This window comes from Pocillopora verrucosa, chromosome 14, assembly GCF_036669915.1.
Source record: "Pocillopora verrucosa isolate sample1 chromosome 14, ASM3666991v2, whole genome shotgun sequence".
Taxonomy (NCBI): domain Eukaryota; kingdom Metazoa; phylum Cnidaria; class Anthozoa; order Scleractinia; family Pocilloporidae; genus Pocillopora; species Pocillopora verrucosa.
Genome location: NC_089325.1, coordinates 22,032,326 through 22,052,306, shown reverse-complemented (window position 1 = coordinate 22,052,306; position 19,981 = coordinate 22,032,326). Strand labels below are relative to the sequence as shown.

The 19,981-nt window shown below is 37.9% G+C and overlaps 3 protein-coding genes across 4 annotated transcripts in view; 1 reads left to right on the top strand and 2 right to left on the bottom strand.

The window, feature by feature from the left end:
- Positions 1-1,496: 1,496 nt before the first annotated feature.
- On the top strand, positions 1,497-5,255 carry LOC131781765 (GDP-Man:Man(3)GlcNAc(2)-PP-Dol alpha-1,2-mannosyltransferase-like). Its single transcript, XM_059098481.2, has one exon. It carries the CDS (start codon positions 1,566-1,568, stop codon positions 3,078-3,080), a length of 1,515 nt encoding a protein of 504 aa, XP_058954464.2. The 5' UTR covers positions 1,497-1,565; the 3' UTR covers positions 3,081-5,255.
- A 1,480-nt stretch (positions 5,256-6,735) lies between these two features.
- On the bottom strand, positions 6,736-10,383 carry LOC131781758 (cyclin-dependent kinase 4 inhibitor D-like). The gene is made up of 4 exons (XM_059098474.2): positions 10,229-10,383; positions 9,664-9,713; positions 7,833-8,124; positions 6,736-6,914 (listed from the first exon to the last, which is right to left on the bottom strand). The coding sequence occupies exons 1-4, from the start codon at positions 10,281-10,283 to the stop codon at positions 6,883-6,885; spliced, it is 429 nt and encodes a 142-aa protein (XP_058954457.1). The 5' UTR covers positions 10,284-10,383; the 3' UTR covers positions 6,736-6,882.
- A 230-nt stretch (positions 10,384-10,613) lies between these two features.
- Positions 10,614-19,981, bottom strand: part of LOC131781751 (breast cancer type 2 susceptibility protein) — a 35,255-nt gene continuing 25,887 nt past the window's right edge. The window contains exons 16-30 of one of the 2 annotated variants that reach the window (XM_059098460.2): positions 19,282-19,444; positions 18,696-18,860; positions 18,349-18,528; positions 17,853-18,006; positions 17,575-17,702; positions 16,864-16,983; positions 16,308-16,386; positions 15,517-15,616; positions 15,379-15,406; positions 14,886-14,966; positions 14,521-14,630; positions 14,203-14,278; positions 13,672-13,854; positions 12,729-12,926; positions 10,614-12,365 (exon numbers count right to left, since the gene is read on the bottom strand). In XM_059098460.2, coding sequence (XP_058954443.2) covers positions 12,090-12,365; positions 12,729-12,926; positions 13,672-13,854; positions 14,203-14,278; positions 14,521-14,630; positions 14,886-14,966; positions 15,379-15,406; positions 15,517-15,616; positions 16,308-16,386; positions 16,864-16,983; positions 17,575-17,702; positions 17,853-18,006; positions 18,349-18,528; positions 18,696-18,860; positions 19,282-19,444 — 2,041 coding nt within the window. In that variant the 3' untranslated portion in view covers positions 10,614-12,089. Of the gene's footprint in view, positions 12,366-12,728; positions 12,927-13,671; positions 13,855-14,202; positions 14,279-14,520; positions 14,631-14,885; positions 14,967-15,378; positions 15,407-15,516; positions 15,617-16,307; positions 16,387-16,863; positions 16,984-17,574; positions 17,703-17,852; positions 18,007-18,348; positions 18,529-18,695; positions 18,861-19,281; positions 19,445-19,981 lie in introns of those variants that run through there. The other variant, XM_059098461.2, reaches the window with a different exon arrangement.

The window sequence follows — 19,981 nt, the reverse complement described above, 5'->3', positions numbered from 1 at the left end:
GTTAAGTTAACCAATGCATCCCACTGTTTTGGTGGAGCCTTACATGAGTTCTTTCCCTGACGGTTTGAAAGATCCGGTTAGATGATTTTTCTCTTATTCAAAGATACAAATAAGTATATTCAATTAATTATCCATCATGGGCCATGGAACCTACAGTGTAATTGCTGCGTTTCTTTTCTCAGACTCGAATGATATCTGCCAGCATCGATACTTCTCGACGTGTTTTTGTAACTATACATTAGATCTCTGATAAGTAAAACCCTCTGATTTCTTTCAAATGTTCCCTTTTTAATTGAAAAAACAACCTTAATGTCAATATTCTTAGATACCATAGTTACGCAATATTCAAAAGACTCCTTTTGTAAATTTCTAGTATATTTCGGCCCTCTTGACACCGGTTCACAAAAATAAATGTTAAGATGAAAGGTCCATCTAAATTGAGAATTGTTTTGGACGGGGTTTTTTTAACAACGCCGTTGTTAACTTTGGGCTTTAACTTTCCCTTTTCTTGTGAAGGTAGGGGAGGATAAAAGTAACGCAGAATGAACAAACGCACCGTTGAATCATGGTGTTGGGATCGTATAAAAGAACGCTGATTAGGACAGGGTGATTTTTATTCGCTAAGATTTCGAATTGAATCGAAGGCGCTGCCATCCTCCTGTGCGAATGTATCGCAACATAAGTGCTGGGATGCCTCTCATTCAGTTGTAACCGAACAAATAGATTCCATGTTGCCGTGTGTCTGTCCTGTAATAGATCACAGATGGCGTTAAAATGTGATAAGAGCCAAAAACTGGCACACGAGGTACAGCCGCGTGTATAACTAATGTCCTTACCTCATTTTGAAGTCTTCTGTGATTTATTAGTGTTCAGAAACAAAAAACGTTAATAGTGATGTCATCCATGCCTCTGTCTTCCAATAGATAATGGGTAAAAACCAATCAAATTGCGCGTTAAATTGAGCTTATTCTATGATAGGTAAGTCGAAGATCACGCAGTCCTCTAGAAAGAAGTTAAGAATCTTTAAAATTCCTTTGATCTCCATGTTTTCCATCCCCTTCCACTTCCGCGGCCCTGCAGGTGGTCTATTTTCACGCTTAGTTACATCTTAATGGTAGCAAAAATTTCGGGCAAACCAAAGAACAATAAATCACTAAATTCGAGGCTTTGAATGACAAGCACCTACATCAAAATTTCACCAGAGACGAGGTATGTTCTCTCATTTTCTCTTTTTACATGTCACATGATGTACTGGTCTTACGCGGCAATGGTTGCGTCATAGAACCGAACCTAACCTCCTTCGGTTTTTCAATCTACATTTCCCTTCTTAGTATTTGTTGATTAGATGTATTTAAGTAATGACTTCCTATTCCCTCCGCGATTAAACCCACCTTTAGTAAGGAAATAAAGGGGAAGGGTGTCGAAGAAGCATTTTTGCGAAGGAACTGGTACCTAGAAGGAATGGTTACCTAGTATAGTGACCGTCACCGTTCACCGTTCTTCTTGAAGCGTTCGTGTGGAAACATTCATCCATATTTTTGATAACATTTCTCAAGAAACTTGCAATGACGTGTTTCACCAGTGAAAAGATGACTTCATTAATTAAACAGGCTTCCATTTGGTCCGTCATAATCGGAACATTATCCGTAATCATTTTGGCATTAGTTGTCTTCGCTCTTCGATTTTACGTACGAAGAAAATCAAAGGATGCGCTTCCACATCTCCGATATGTGGAAGGTGAGGGAGAACATTTCCGTCCCGTTGTGGTCGGTTTTTTTCACCCCTACTGCAATGCAGGAGGTGGAGGAGAAAGAGTGCTGTGGACTGGCATTCGTGCTCTTCAGAGGCGCTATAATTTTGTTCGCTGTGTTGTGTACACCGGTGACTCGTTCGTGACTGGGAAGGAAATTCTCCGCAAAGCGGAAGAACGTTTCAACATATCGTTACCTCGATCAGTAGAGTTTGTGTTCTTGAAGAAAAGGCGCTGGGTCGAAGCGAGCACGTATCCACATTTCACTCTCTTGGGACAAAGCTTTGGTTCCATGATTCTGGGCTGGGAAGCCTTGAACAGTTATTTGCCGGACATATTTGTGGACACCATGGGCTATGCCTTTACCCTGCCAATGTTTCGCTATCTGGGAGGATGCCAGGTTGGTTGCTATGTTCATTACCCTACCATCAGCACTGACATGTTGTCACGTGTGGGTGATCAAACAGCTTCCTACAATAATGCCGCTTATATTAGTAATAGTCGTGTCCTGAGTGCAATCAAGTCAATTTATTATTTCCTGTTTGCTGTGCTGTATGGTTTGGCTGGCTCATGTGCTGAGGTTGTCATGGTAAACTCCACCTGGACTTATGGCCATATCGTGTCATTGTGGCGAAAGAAGAACCGGACATCAATAGTGTATCCCCCTTGTGACACGAAAGCTTTCCTAGAGCTGCCTGTGAAGGTTGACAGGGTTGACGGCAATGAAGATGATGATGAAAGCATTCATTCCATAGTGTCAGTGGGACAGTTCAGACCAGAAAAAGACCACCCACTCCAAATAGAGTCCTTTCATGAATTCCTTAAATGCCAAATGGCCAAAGATAGACACAAGTTTAAGCTTATTCTTGTTGGAAGCTGCCGAAATCAAGAAGACAAAGATAGAGTTGTTTCTCTGAAGCGGCTGGTTTCAAAGCTTGAAATAAAAAAGAATGTTGAGTTTGCCTTGAATGTTTCCTTTGACAGGCTCAAATCTTATCTTGCTGAAGCCACTATCGGTCTCCACACTATGTGGAATGAACATTTTGGTATTGGCGTTGTTGAGTGTATGGCAAGTGGTGCCATTGTCTTGGCTCATGACTCTGGAGGTCCCAGAATGGACATTGTCATTGAATGGGAAGGAAAACCAACAGGGTTTCTTGCAAGTGACAAGAAAAGCTATGCATCTGCAATGGAAACAATATTTTCCCTTTCACCAGAGGAGAGGAATATTATCCGCTGCAATGCAAGAAACAGTGTTGCCAGATTTTCAGAGAAAACTTTTGAGAGTGGATTTCTTCAATGTACAGAGCCCTTATTTATGGGTGCATGATTCTCTTAGGGCTGAATGTAATTTAGTTTCCAATATTATTGATCTTTTCAATGTGTATTTTGATGAAGGTTCAACCAATTCTGTTTTGTCTGAAAAAGTTTAATTTGTTTATTAGATGAAGAAAGACTTAAGTTAGACATATTTATCATATTCAAGGGAAAAACAGATAGATTATGTTTGCCTTTGAGGATTTTTACCTCGGTCCTTTTTTTAATTTTGTGGGTCCATGCTTCACCAACTTAGCTACAGAGAACTGAAAGACTGAAATAAGATACTGGGTGATTGGATTAACTGACTGTGGTATTCTGGGAAAATCATGAAATGTGCATGGTACATAATTTGCAATTTTTTCCCATTGTTGTCAGCTATTATACATTGGCATTTGCCTTGTATTGCTATCCCAGTAATTTTCTTTTCCCATTTTTTGCAAATGGAAAATAAGGGAAAACTAATGAGATTGGACAAGTTTGTCACACAATTTTGTAAAATGCGGCTCTAAGATGATGTCAAAGGGCCAAATATTGCTGTAATTGGCTGTAGATTATTGACAAGTGTACCTGTATAAAGCATACCCTAAATATGTCTCTCTGGCAGTTTGGTGAGCTACAATTGGTAGTTATAGTGACCTAGTGTCACTGGCTTAAATAATTAGGCTATAACTTACTAACATTTGCAATGCACATGCAGGTATACAACTTGCATAAGGTGTCATTGTTCAATACACATGGTAACCTGAAAACCTAAACTTTGTTTATAGTGAATACTTTATTGTCAACAAGTTTGCCTGCTCTGTTAGATTGATTAACATTTCTTTGTAACTAATTTCATGTTAAAATGTGTCAAGCTCTTTACTGTCAATAGTTCCTAATCCCTTGTGATCTTTAGGGCTGGTTTTGTAAAAGTTTCACTCAAGTTAACCATGATATATTTCTCATTACTTCTTATGTTTGATCAGTAAAACAAAAGACTATTGAACTTTCATTTTTACAAGTATGTACTCAGTACTCTTTAGAAAAAAAATTCTCACTCAAATACATGTTTTAAACCCATTACTGTAGAGTCAGTGCATCATGCTGCATTTGCATTTGTATCAATTTCTTTGAGGATCACCTAAGTTTGCTCTTGGACAATTGATAATTTAGTTTCACACAACTAAACAAAAAGCTTCACCATCTCTAGTGGTTACTTAACGTGAAGCCACCTTTGAAATTTGTGAACTATTTTAGGGTGATATATTCAGAAAAACCACGATATTGATAGTATTATTTTGTTATGAAATGACAATAATTAACCAGTTTACACTGAAGCTGTAAGATTTGAGCACCATAGACAAAGCTTGCAACATTAATTTTGAATTATTGCAGGGGGTGCTTAAAAATACACAAAGTTATTCATTAGAAATGAAATGTTGAAATTGTACATGAACACGTATTTGGAAAAAATAGAAATTATTAAAATTAGATTTGGTGGTCCAAAATTTATTGTTATTAAATACAATGGCAACATTTGAGAGTTACTAAATGAAAATAAGATGACTATATACATTAAGAGGCAATTCTTATTTTAACAAAATATGAAGTTCAACCTAGTCAGAATTTAATGTCACAGCAATAGTGTAATAACAAACACCTGACCTGAGTGAGTTTAACTCAAATGCCTCTGTTGACCTTTTAAAAAGTCAAAATACACTGAAAGTGGAACTAAGTATGTATGACTTCCTGATATATTTTGTAACAGAATCTGTGCCAAACTGAGATGGGAGTTCAAAAATTTTTTTGAAGTAAATCATTAACCCTTTAATTCCCATGAGTGATCAAGACAGAATTTCTCCTCACAATATCAACTAGATTAGTAAAGAGAATAAAGAAAATATCAAATTGGCGATAATTAGTTGATCCAATACAAAATTCTCTGAACTAACATTATAGGAATTGTATGGTTGGCAGTAAGGAGAATTACTAATTTGATCTGGGAGTTAAAGGGTTAAGCTTATTGCTAAGCTTGTATAATAATCAGTCTTGCAGACAATGACAGAAACTAAAGCTCTAGGTGAATATTAAAAAATTGTGAAACGTTTTCATGACCAGCATACACTGTACTTCAATGTTTGAGTTTTTCTACCTCTGCTTATCTTGTGGTGGCAAATAATAATAAAATAGTAGTGTGATTGTGGTAGATGCAGTGTATTAGTCTTTACCCCTGATGCCCTAACATCAGCATTCATTTTCTCCATACTCTTCTTTATACATTTCTTTTAGTAATGACAAGAGGAATTCATTTAAAAATCAAAGCTTCTTAGTTTGGCAATCCTTTCCTTTATTTTCTTTAGCTTAACCCACTTACCCTTAAATGTGACTTGCTTTGACTCATTTCTCTTCACAGTACCACCCCTGAATCAAACATTGAGGTCACAAGAATAAGGAAATTATCACCAATTTAAAAAGCTCTTGATTGTTAAACAAATTCTCCTCACCAGCACTTCAGGAAGTGTTCAGAAAACAGTATGGAGATCATTCATACTAATGTTTGGGTGTGAGAGGTTAATTTTTTCATGGGTGAAATTGTAATTACAAATAAGAAGCTAGTCATTCTGGAGGGTCAAAAGGTTTTAGCTTAAAATTGCAAAAGACACTGTAATGAACAGTACTGTTTTGGCTTCAATCATCGAGTTCTCATGGGCACAACACAAAACAATGTCAGTTTAAATGGTAGAATCAGCAAAATAACTGGAATGGAATATCCACACCAATGAAGATAAACTTGAAAACACATTTTTTCCTTTCTTTAGTCCCCAGAATTGAAAAAAAGTCATTTCACTGTTAGAAGTAACTAGAAAAAAGGTGTACTCCTAAATACAACATTGGTAGATTTTCACCAGGAGAGGTGATGGAAGGAACAAAAACCTTGACTAGGGGATAATTCCCAACCATAAAAAGTTCCTAAAATATTTTCTTAACTGTCAGAGTCTCCATTTAAAACCATTCAAGGTGAGTACAAACAATGATGAAATACCAGTAGGTAATGAAAATGATGCCATATATGGAAGCAAGTCAACTGTTTCCAGGATGGTAAAAGTAAAGACTGTAACTGAGCCAAAAAGCCTATCCAGCAGAAGTTTATTCCAGTTTCCTCAGCATGAAGTGACTAGGAGTATTAAATGAACTACTCCCCCCCCCTAGATGGAATGCTAGTCCATCACCATTTTATCAGACGTCCTTGACAATTTCTGCTATCATTTATACACCCATGTGGAGAGATACACTTGTAGGAGTAAAGAGATTTGCCCAAGAAAACAGCATAATGATCTTGTCGGGTCACAATTTCAAATCATTTATCATTTATAAATAAAAATCATTTATACACCTGGGTGGAGAGAGACACTTGCAGGAGTAAAGTATTTTTCTCAAGAACACAACACAATGACCTGGCCAGGAGAGGATTTCTAATCACAGTACATGTAGTCTGTTGTCTATACCTAGTTTGTAATGAGAGTAAGTTGGGTAAGGATTAGAGGAAATGTTAGTGGGTTGGGTTGGCAGAAGACCTTGTAGGGAGACCCCAAGTCCTATTGTTTATTCAACTAGAACCTTGTACCTTGTACTGTACTGCATACCTAAATAAATCAATCAATCCATCAATAAAAATACAATCTTGCTTCAAGTATAAATATCTTTATTATTAATACATTCAAGTAATCCTCATTAACAATTTATAATATTTCCTGTTACTTTGTTAAACACATATTATTAAATACATGTTATGTTACATCCAGACAGCCTTATGTCCACGACAACTTGGATTCTTATACAACCTCCCAAGCAAACTTTTCCCTGTCTGTCAAAATGAAAGAAACAGACAGTCATAATTTTATCATAAACGCTACAATAATAGCTACTGATGTGAAGAACATTATTCCATTTGACCAATAAGAGAGGTACAGCTATTGATGGTCATACAGCAAGAATGTTTGTTATTGACCCTTAAACTTCCATTAGTGGCCAAGAAAGAATTTCTCCTTACAACATCAATAGAATATCAAGCAGACAAGTGATGAGAATAAAGAGAAATGTCAATTAGGGGATTATTAGTTGATCCATCATCAAATTCTTGTAACAATCACAATGAGAATTGTACAGCAGAGAGAAGGGAGAATTACAAATGAGGTCTGTGCAGTGGATTGGTTAAGTATAGTGGATAGCAATTGCTTACTCTGGATTTTGTGTAGTGAATAACATTTCACAAGGAATCTCTCATTTTACCATAGTTACTCTAATTGGCCAAAAACACACAAAAAAATAAAATAAAAAATTGAAATTAAAACCACTTAAAGAAAGATAAATGAAATAGTATATAAATAAAATAATTAAATAGATGATTGGGAAGAATGAAATGTTTAGAAAAACAGTTGTAGGGGAGGGAATTTTTCCCAACAGGATAGTACATGTATGAAACAAAATTGGAACTTTGAAATCTAGAAAAGTGGTGACAGGGTCAGAACAAAACAAGCTTCCAAGACTGTTTTGATCCTTCCATAATCACATTGAAGATTGAGAAAAATTAAATGTTTAGGGAAACAGTTGCATAAGAGGGGGGGGGGGGGCAGGTACCAAAGGCAAATCTTTCCCCTACAGTGTAGTGTACATGTATGTACAAAACAAAGTTGGAACTTTGCAATCTAGAAAAATGGTAAAGGGGTCAGAACAATTCACAACCTTGCAAGAATATTTCAATTTACTGGGAGGATTATCTTACCACAGTTTGACAAATACTCTGCAACTTTCTGCTGACTGTTGGCTTTGGCCATAGCCATTGCTGTGTTTCCTTTCTTTGATTTCAATCTGAAGTCTGCCCCTTGCAAAACTAAGTACTTCACACAGGTCAGATGGCCATTTCTTGCTGCAACATGTAGTGGCATGCAACCAGACATGTCAGGCAATTCAATATCTCCACCATGTTGAATTAGCAGTTTAAGAACTTCCAGATGTCCATTTGCAGCAGCCTTATGCACTGCTGTGGAGCCAGATTCATCAAACTCTTTTGGACTCTGAAAAAAATGTTACAAGTTACCATACAGCAATAAAATTTAACTTCAGACAGAACAAAGAAATGCGTGGCCTTCAATACCCCTGCCAAACCTTAATTCCAGTTGCTCTGATGAAGGGCTAATGCTTAAAACATCGGCTTTGAAACTTTTAATGGTGGCTTATCTACCTTATCAACTTCATTGATAATACCAACTTACCTGGTTAACCCTTTAGCTCCCAGAAGTGTTAACAGAAAAATTCTCCCAACAATATCCATACATTCTTCAGCAATCAGGTAATGAGAATATTCAAATTTATCAGGTAGAAGCTGCTATCTTGATCTAGCACCAAGTTCTCATAAACTAATTTACAAGGAAATGTGTAGAAGCTACAGGGGAGAATTAACAATCAGATCTTGGGAGTTAAAGGGTTAAATTCCTCCACTGATGCAGCACTGCAGTTTCTTTAGAAACTTATCCCCTTTACTCCTTAATTCCAGCCTCCTTTGTCATAATTGAACAATTTTGAAGGGGGATGAACATGAATCTGAGTTAATTTAAATCCTTAATTCCAAGAATTTTAATTTAAAGTATCTTTCCATGGCACTGATTTAAAATTAAAACCTTAAAAAGTGTTTCATTCCTTGTAAATTATGGAATTAAGCCCTCTTTTATTTCTTCAGAAATACCATTTCCTTCTAAAAAGTCCATAAGACGAAATACGATGGTAATGGTATTTACATTTATTGAGCACAGAGAGGACACAAAGCTACAACTGCTATAACTGCTATAACCAAGCTACTACTGAGGTTTCCTTTATTCAAAGCCCCTCTAACTTTAAAGAACCCCAGTCATAGTATAAAATCTACTTCTAAAACTACTTCCACAAGAACTGCAGCTGTAGATTACAGTCTATCATCTCAATTAGCCCCACTAAGAAGAAGAAGAAGGAACAAAATTTTATCAAAGGCTACAAATCAGTTCCCATGGAATTGGTTGTTTATATTATTATCCATCCACTGTAGATTTGTCGATAATTCCGCAGCCAAGGAATAATGTAGATCTGCTGTTCAATATTTAGAGGACACCCTAACCTCCGATGAAAATGATGCAGCTAATAAGAAACAACTTTTAATGGCTGACAATTCTACTGAGACATTTTACAAGACCTAGGAGCTAACTATGGTGAGTGTTGGATGATAACTTGGATAACGAATTTTCCATTTGTTGTTTCTCTTCCTTTCTCAGAAGATTTTTCTGTATTTTTCCCCTCCAAAAATACCCAACACCTCAGTCGACCAATAACTTCAACTCCTTGGATGTACCGTACATATGTACTAGCACTTAATTCTCCTTAAATTAATAATTTTTCTTAGTATGGATTTTATCACTTATTCATGCTATTTCTAATGTTCAAGTAATGACTCAATTTCCTTCATTACTTCGCAATTAACTATTTTAAATCCACTTCCATGAAATAGTGTTATGTTCTGATCGCGCGTATTTATTAGTAATTCAATAGTGTTTAAACCACCAAAGTTTAAATTGTAAATTTCAAACCTGTCCATTATCAAGGGCTTGGGACGCCTCTCGTGTGTCACCTGAGAATGCTGAAAAAAGAAGTTCAGAATCATAAGCTTACTATCCAAGAAAAGAATGAAAAATACTATAATAATATATTTCATATCTAGTACAAACTTCAAAAATTAAAAGGTCAACCAGATTTCGTGAAGAAATCCCATTCGGTGAGATTTTCACTAGACCTCAGACAGAGGAACCAAAATGTAAGCAGAAAATTATTTCAGCTAATTAAACTCGAAGCTTAGCCGAAGATGAACTAAAAGGAAGCAAAATTGTTGTACTTATAAAACAGTTATTGTCTACGAACACTGATCTGTGGAAAGGTCTGTTTGATCTGTGACCAGAGTCATGATCAAACTAAAAAACACAGTTCAAAAAGTAGGACGATAGTGTTCATTGTGAAACAAAATCCGCGACTTCATGAAAATGTCCTTCATTTCAGACGACGGAATTGCCAAAAAAAAAAACCTCTAAACTTCGGTTTACATTTGTCGCAGAACTCCTATAAATAAACTCAAGTGATCTCTGTTTTGTCTGAACCTACCAGCCTCGTGAAGGTTTGGTGCATTTCGCACTGGAACGCCGTTCTTACAGATCATCCTTTCTGCGAAAGGACAGCCTTTAATCAAAATGCAAATATTAAGTACAATACGATCGACCAAACCATCAGAAAAACGTCAATATTTAGTCGCCATATTAATATGTAAATTAGCTACACTGCGCACCAGTCCTTCACTAAGCTGGTCTTCTGCGCAGCCGTTTCCAACGATGTCACACAACGCTCCCCACGTTATCCGAGTAAAGTTTTGCGTGACTTTCCAAAGAGCGGCTGTAGAGGACACTTGAAAGCTGCTTGATAGTCTACCTTATAACGGTGGAGTAACATACTTGCTACTTACAAGAGGTCTAAGAAATAGGTAACATCCACCAAAAGTCCTTCACCTTTATTCCAATACTTCATAGCAAATACAACCATAAATAAATCATCAAGGACAAATCGATTATGTCCTTAAACAATATCTTATACCGAAAGCCTTTTTCAGTAGAAACTGAACAACTTGTTCTGACATGGAAGAACCTAGTCCCCTTTGCAACCGTTCTTAAACTCGTCACGCAAGAAGAGCGTTGCGTGACGAGTCCTAAGAACGGCTTCGAAGAAGCTGGGAAGGAGACTAGGAAGTACATTGCAGGAAGCAGTTTCACAGAACAGTGATAAATTATGTATTTTTTAAAGTTTCGTTTTTCAAAAACTAAGGATTACTTTTAACCATTATCGTTACCGTAATAAAACCATGCTAATGTAACTTTTACTATTTATCTTTTACACAACTTATCCTTTTGTTGAAACCAAAGATAATCAAAATTTCTTGTTCTTAACAAAAACACATCGCCCTTTAGCGTCTAAAATGAAGACATAACGTACACATGTAAAATTTATAAACCTTTCAATCAAAGACTCACATTGGGAATATGAAAACCAGTGGAATTAGTTATAAAGATGAAAATTAACTTCTTAGAACTGAAAGCAAGTTTTTCGCCGAATAATTTAAGTGATACTGCTGGCGGCTTACCTCGCTATTAATTCTCACGCGCGAGAGGGCCGTCCAAATGAATTTTTATCATCTTTGAAATTATTAGATTTTGTACGGAATGTCTTACCAGACTTAGCTGGGGACCAAATCTTAAGGTTACAGTAACAGCCGATTGGCTGACCTGTTTATATACCAGGTTTGATGACGCACTGTTTCACATGTGAAATCTCGGATAAAATGCATTGTACACACACCAGGTCAATTAAAATAAAGTAACCCAACATGATAATGAAATACCGTAAAAATTAACCATTATCTCGAAACACAAGTGAAACCGATTTCTGTTTCAGCACAGTAATAATAAGGGACACTTACTACATTGACCGACAGTCTGGTTAATTCAACGCTTAATGGACCCTTTTTTAAAGTGAATTAAGAAAAAAATCCATCATAACGTTGTCAAGGTAATCTAAGGTTTCCCGACCTGGCCGAAAAGTACTCACTAATGAAAGGGCAGGATTGTCTTTAACTCTTTGACTTCCAAGATCCGCATAACAATTGCACTTACTAACTGCCATAGCTTTCCTGTAGAATATCAAGAAAACAACCTCTAGCCGAAAAACTTATCTTTTCTCAAAACCTGTTTGCAAGATAACAAGTCATATTAGAATTGCAAGGAGAAATTAAATATTAATACAATCTTGGAATTTAAGGGTTAAGAATGGACCGGCGTGGCCCGTCAGGTCCGACTGATGGTAAGTGCCTTGTTAAATGAGGCAGGGACCGTTCGGTGAGTCTAACATGAACAGACGGTGAACTTGATGCGCGCTTTCCTTAATCGGCGTACAATATTCTGTAGTTCCCGCATAGTCTTCACTGTTTACTGTGGATATTTCCTTGGTTTTCAGCTCGCCGGGGCTTTTTGAATTCTCTTCTGACACTAGCCGGAATGAGACTGGGTAGCGGCGATAAAGGCGGAGGTTCTGGGATACTCTCTAATAACTTCCGTTTGGAACGTGTACGCTTTGCGCGGGAATTGACTTTATGCGTGGCTGGATCGGGAGTCTCCAAGCTGGGGTCATCTGATTGGTGCGAAACTTTAACATCAGCACATGAAGATGATGGTGCGAGTAAGTTTGGGCCAATTTCCTGAAAGAAAATACGTAAACAGTGTGTCGGAAAAATCTCTTAGTAATGGGCTTTAAGAAGAGAGACTGAATTTTCATCAAGATCACGTTGGCTTGATTTTCTTGATGCATTACATTCGCTCGTCATGAAAAAGAAAATAATTCGAAGCGAATAAATTAGCAAAATGAATACCGCAATATTCTATTGGTATTCCGGGCTGAGCTAAGGTACAAGATGAAAACTGTAATGGGTGCTACACCTTGATCCGTCAGCGACACGAAGAAAACGAGGCTGTCGCCATGAAATGCAAAGCCTTAATCAAATCGATAAAGAGGAAAAAGAAAGTTCAGAAGCTGTTTTGCTTTTCCTCGAGTTTATACCCACCTTCCCAGAGGAGTGTAATACTTCTTTTGCTTTAGAAGAAATGAAACCATTATTTTGACAGAGGCTGGAGGTAATGTCTAACGATTGACGATGGACACGGATTGCGTCGACCTTTAGATTCTCTGGTAACGATGCTTTATTTGGATGCAAAATGAAATTAAGCTTCTCTTGAATCTGGCTCATAAATAGGCGCAAATCCTGAAAACAATCCAACAAAAAGAAACTCATGCCCCAATGTACCATAACTGATTGAGAATTCTGATATTCCTAACTCATCATTTCCTCGAGCTGCTACCAGGGAAAATAACTTTTGAGCGTTCATGAAGTTATTAGGTCGGATTACTGAAAGTGACATTTTGCATAACGAACACGGAAGTGAATACCAAGCCGGAATATTGATATAACATCATTGGATATGTGTAAATTCTAATGGAAGTAGCTCGGGGAATAAACTAGAATTCCAACTATAATGCAAACAACTGAGCCTTTATATAGAAACTGATGAGTGGGAGACAAAGAAATTGGCTTATGCAGTAACAAAAAAGAACTGAAAAAGAAAGAGAGAAACAATGCCCTTTTCTAATAGTGGAGCAACTCAGGCCAAGCTGTGTCCACTCTTGACAGAATACGACATCATGATAACAGACTTAAAGGGCCGGTTCTTTACACGAGGTCTCACCTAAACCGCGGTTTTAAGCAAGTAATGGGCCTCTTGGATTCTCTATAAGAGGGTCGATTTAATCAAATAAATGTCCTTCCACTATTAGCTTTCCGCCATCTTGACACTATTCACAAAAATAAATGTCCATATAAGAGATTCGGCTAAACTGAAGATTGCTTGGAACGCAGTTTTGTCAAACAACGACTACACTTTGTTTACATAACGGGCTTAAAGTGTCTTATTCCCGGACTACCGCGTTTCTACACATTTGCATGCACCTACCTGTATACTTTGCTGTAAGGTATGTAGGGCAGCACGTAGGTGTGGTTCACGAGGCTTCAGGGAAACGTTTGACAGTTCCCAGAAGGTTAATGACGGGCACTGGGCGCGGTCGTCTGGGCGGACTGTCAGGTTACTGCAACATATGAAGTTACCAGCTTTGATAAGATCATCTACAGCAACCGCCTGCATTTATCAAAGAGGACAAATATTACATCGAGATAACAGATAATTTTAGTCGAGATTGTAATCATTTCAACTTCTTATTGCGACATATGTGTGAATACGCGAGTAACAATTTGCAAGAGGTTAGGATTACATGCAACTGAATTGGATGTAAAAGACGTTTCGAATTTCCTGCGTTGTTCACTGCCAATATAGAAACGTTTTCATTCGGAATTTGAACAGAACTATTCAAAAACTTAGGAAGGAAAAAAAAAGAGCTTGGAGGGTGAAGTTAAAACTATACATACATATATGTAAAAACCACCAACCAGTGCAACAAAACCGAAAAATACAAAAATTTATCAAAACCTTTAGTCCTTCCCAAAACTTGATTGCTACTATGTTGCTCTCTTCGTCAGATATATAGACAGTCTGTACATTGGAACTAGTGGCAAATAATACAATGAATAGTTGTTAATAAAAATCAATAGAGTTCTAGTAGAACGTATTCTCACAGAGATACGGAATAGGTTTGAGAACAGTGTTCAACAGTGTTGCATGTCTTCTTTTACACGATAATCGGCAGAAAAAAGAAAGTACGACGTTTCTTTCTCAGGAGAGGTTGACGAATATCTATATACAGAAGCTGTTCATCACTTCGAGAGTTGAAACATATTTCGACACTACCTTGAACTAGAGAAGGACGACAAAGGACTGCAAAAGATCACTAGTCCAACCAAATCAACTTCCGAAGACGACTGCGAATGGTTGAAGCGTAACCCATGAAATGAACAGACCTGGAGAAGAGAAACAAAATGAAACTCGTTCAGTGATCAGGACAAACTGTAAGAAGAAACCACAAAATTTCAAGAACAGTAGTAACAACGCAAGCAGGACAGCCTTAGGTTGCTAGAAACTTTTACGATCAAATCTTCTTGTTAATCTATACTCGTCGAGCGGAGACAAACAAATAAAAAGTAAATAAGTAAATGACTAGATAAATAAATTAATAAATGAATAAAAATACTACGAATCGATTGTAGAATGCATACCTGTCGAGGAACGTAAACCATGCTTTTGACTTCGGGATCACTTGACAGGTCCTGATATCTAGTTGTTCTCGTTGCAGAAAGCTTTGATAGGCAAGAATAAGGATTGTAGGTAAATATAAGAAGCAATGATTTAAAGAGCAAGAAAAGAAAAATTGTAATCACCAGCATGACCAAAAAGACAGCAAGGGGCAAAAGGTAAAATTATTACAACATCAGACAGGGAGATTGGTTCTACTGTGTATAAATAATATTATTTACGATAAATAGTCCAGTCATGCAAGAAAATTTGCATCAAGAATCACCCTGTTTGGTTTTTTCCAGACGATTCATAGGCGATGTAGGGAGGAAGGGGGGGGGGGGGTGTTAAACAATTTACTAGAGGAGAGGTAACACCGTGCGTCCATTGGTTGGCTTCAAACACGATAAAACAACAAAAAGATTACGAAAAAACGTATTGGAAAGTACTTGGACAAATGAGTTGATTCCTTCTCACCTGGAGTTCACTCACACCCTGCCGATACCTGAAAAAGCGTTGAATTAGAAAACCGTACGGAAATATCAGTACCGAAATTAAAGCAACAACAGAACTAAGAAGGTGAAAATGTTCACCGCGAAACGAACATGGCATTACCGGACACCTGATGCTGTTAGATGATAAATTCTCAACCTGGATCCCTCGCTCAACAACTGCATGACTTCTTCGCTCGGTCGCCAAATGCTCAAGACAGCATCTGTAATGGTCAGATGGAATTAAAAACTTGAATACCCTTGTGACCTCAGGAAAGTAAGAGCGGGATGAGGTTAGGGTATTTCATTTTTAGGAAGTCTGACAGCCCCTATTTGTAGGTCGTCGTCGCCTACAATTTAGTTCCCGCTTAGGTAAAGATAACAGTGAGAGATGAACGCGAAAGGGTAGCGGCCTACGCGGGAAGTGAGCGTGGATTGACCAAAGAGTCCATGCTTGCTTCAATTCGTACCTCAAACGGGAGCTTGTTTACTGGGAAGGTCGTCGAAATTGATGAAAATCCTACTGGTCAAGACTGATCATGAACGAGAGTAAGGCAAGGATACCACATACACCTCGAGAATGCTGAGAATACAGTGGGTGGTCAACTGATACCCAGCAATGGATGCAGTTTTGAGAGAGTTTAAGTAACTATGCAGGTAATGGCGACGGAAGTCATTGGAGTATCGTCCGCTAGAACTGCATAAACCTTAGACCAAAAACGGTAGAACACTAAAACGTTTTGCCATGAACAATTGAAGTTCCATCTTTAATCTATTTATTCATTCATTTATTTCTTGATTGATTTGTTTGTTCCTATCAATTTTTGCTTATTTTGAGACTCATTGAGAGGAAACACTCATGTAGTGTTTTCACCTTTTCTCCCACCCCTCCTGCTTCAAAGAAATATCACTTACGCTGCCTTTCCCGACCTTTGAGCAAATAGTCAGCAATCCGAACTTTGAGCAGAGGCACCACATTTCTTTGGGGCTGGTGCTGAGGAGACAAATAACACAAACTGTTGGTGCAAACAACAGAACAACAGAAAAAATTCTTTTCTGGCTTTATTTTCACTATTACTTGAGTAGTGTTCATAACTGCGAGGACTGCTTCCATATGTGTTTCAAGATGTTATATTCGTGTCTAATATAACTGGTTACATTTCACATTCAGATAAATCACAATATAAATAATGTCCGGTAAAAATTGATGACAACGACGGCCGATGGACCCACATAGCAACCGACGAACGAAGGGACGCACGAATGCCACTGGCAATTAGCACTGGTATTACCGCCGGATTTCATCTTTATTCGTTGTAGCCAGCTAATTCTGGAATTTGTTGAGTTGATCTTTTGAGCCGGAGGAATACCAGAGGATATGATGAACAAATGGCACGAAACCATCGGGAAAAGAAAAAAGAACACCAGAAACAAAGGTAAAGATGTTGCATCAAAACAATGCATGAATTACCTCCTCTTCCTGTTCCTTCCAAGTGCGTTCAAACTTGCTCTGTAATTCAGCGAATTTCTTCTCTTGTGATGCACGCTGGTATTCCTCTAGAGCTCGCATTTGGCGTTCATCGAGGCACTCCTTGATAAAAATCACGACAGACAGTTAGAGACAATTTATTTTAATTGCTGTCTCCAGCGGCTGTAAAATTCGATGAACGATAAGTGAACAGGTTCATCAGGTTCGGGACTGATTGTTATCCTCAAAATCAAGGAAAAATTTTAACTTTGAAGGCTCTCATCTGAGTTTTGTAAGACTAAATCTAGAGTAATGGCACAAAGGGAAAACAAATGACAATAAAAGTAACAAAGAAATCATCACGGAAGGCAAATAGGATGCAAATGCGCAAGTCGCGATTGGTTTTAGTTTTAAATCGGATTGATTGAGAGGATGGAACAAGTTTTGTGGACCAATCCAGACCTAATTGAGACAAAAAATTCGAATTTCCTTTAGACACTCAGCTGGAAAAAGCATAAGCTATCATCTTCCTCCCTGAATAAACAATTCTGTTATTTCTTGAGTGTTTTTTCTCTTCTTATACTGCTGGACAAAGGCCATATGATCATCTTGTTGCGCCTTTTGTCATGATAGGCACCAGCGATGGCACATTTCAAAGAAACACACCAAGTACTGTAACTTTTAGCATTACAAACGAGCGAGAGTAATACTAACTTTCACTGCATCCGGGTCCGTGGCTTGTGTAAGAGCTTCGTAAATCTCTTTCCCACCATGCAAGTCTTTCAAATCACGTGGTAAAAACGAACGGTGACGAAATCTTGCTGATCTTCTCCTTTCTCTCTCTACAATAAAAAGGCAAGGAGAGTCCTTCAGCAAACTTTCACTTTCTTTCTATTGTGATTGTTTTTTGATTCTATGCATTTCTTTACTGACAGATCTACAGATTAATTTCCAATCGAACCGATTTTCCAACAATCATCACGATCACGCACCTGGCTCCAGGCATTCCTTTTCAAACTCTTCTTGTATTTTGAGAAACAACTTTTCCCTTCGTTGATGACGATCTGCTTCAAACTTTTTGGCCTCTCTCTCCTCAAGGCGAGAATTGCGGAACACGTTGGTTCCATCTGGCATCTTTTCCATCCACTGCGAAAAAATAAATCACAATAGCTGTAAGATAAACTGGTGAAACACGCTTACAGCAAGAAGGGCACTGTGAAACTAAAGCGTTTTTCCCAAAAACACAACTTAAAGACCGGATTACAAACTTAAACTTTTTTTTCCAAGGAAGCGCGCACCCTTCTGTACATTTACTTATTGGAAATTGTATAAGGAAATACATACAGCCATTTTAAGAAGGAACCACGATGATTAAGGAAAGTTAATGATGGAGACGATTTTAACTGCAGGATCACACGTTCACGATGTAGCAGCTGTGAAGTAGTAAGCTCATTTAAGATTCTTATTAGTCAAGAAAGTGTCAATTACCTGAACAGGATATTGTCTCAAAACTATAATATCTACACATCCTGTAAATCCACCATCGCCAAACAAAGAGGAAAGCAGTAACGGAAACGCATGCGTATGATGATGAAATCCGAGTTTCACATCCCATCGTGCACGCCGAGTTGAGTTAGCATGCAGCCGTAACATCAACGTTGAAGGAGCCTACAACAAAACAGAGCCAATCAATGTTTTGATGTAAGAAATGCGAGGATGATAAGCCTGTGCAAGCAAATGAAAAGCATGAAAATTTAAGTTACACTTATAAGACAAGCATTTTCATCTTGGGCGTCCACAGTCAAGAAGAAACACGTTACAGTGTACCTATGTACCTCTAGAGGGGAGACAGCCTGTTCGGATCCTACTAATTCAGCACCACAAACAATCAGCTTTTGACCCACAAAAATCTTCTTATCACGTAGCAGCTTGGTAAGCGGTTTGTCCAATATTGCTCGTATGCTGTACCAATCATCAGTAACCTCAATGATAGCACAACTCTGAAATGACAGTTATAAAAACACGTTATTCAGCCTCTAAACAGACGGAGAAACGGTGGCTTTAAGGAGAGCGCACTGATTACAAGATCGAAAGGTTCGTGGTTGCTGTGTAATGTTGTTGAGAAAGAAATTTTACTAGTAAGTCATATCAACCCACAAACTGGTGCCAGAAAACTGTCTCGGAGACCTGAAGAAGTGCAGAGTGATGCGAGAAGAGTATACACAGCGTGTGTCATGGTCTAGAAGCCATCCATCCCCCCCCCCTCCTTCCCCCAGCCCGGCAAGCATTCCTGGATCCATCCTGGAGTAGCAAAAACCCCTAGTCACTTCTATCAAAGACTCACATGAGTTCTACCTTTGAAACAATCGAAAACAAAGGAGGTAAGCTGTATAAAACTGTAATAACGTCACTCTGACTAACCTCCATTTTCATCCTGCTCTGGCCGTCTTTTTCGCCTTGGTCGTCACTTTGTTCTGATGCGTTTTTCTCCTTGTCCTCTTGCGTTACTGTGACGCTTGATACACAAAGTACCATTGTGCGACTAGACACATCATCGCGCTCCATGATTTTCTTCAGTGCAGATCTGAACAATCAAGATGAACAATCAGAAGGTTTATTATCGAAGTATATACGCTTTGTTGGCCAAGTTTTAGTTCTTGGTGGCTACCTTAAGAATCGGCTTAGTTCTTTCTCGGCTCTCTTTCTTTTGATAATTAATATTTTGTTGCACGTTTTTGTGGACTTTAAAAAAAAACAATCGTGACTAAACAGGCTCAACAAATAAATATTACAGGTAAATCAGAATGTAACAAAATAAGTTAACGATACCCTCCCTTGTTTGCTTTGGTGACTGTTGTAAAGACTTGACTCAACCAGAAAACCTTGTTGGGAAAAATGCCCGAACGTTTGTACGTCGGCCACGAACATTAACGTTGTTTTGTCGTTGTTATTGTTGTGGGTTTTTTATCTTGTCTTTGTTTCCTTTTATTATTATTATTTTTTCTATTTATTTAATTTTTTAATAGTATTGCGTAAGAGTTTGTTTGTTTGTTTGTTTGTTTGATTACGTTTTCTGCAAGGGCAAAGCGAGTAACACCGACCCGGCAAAAAAGGCTCTTTC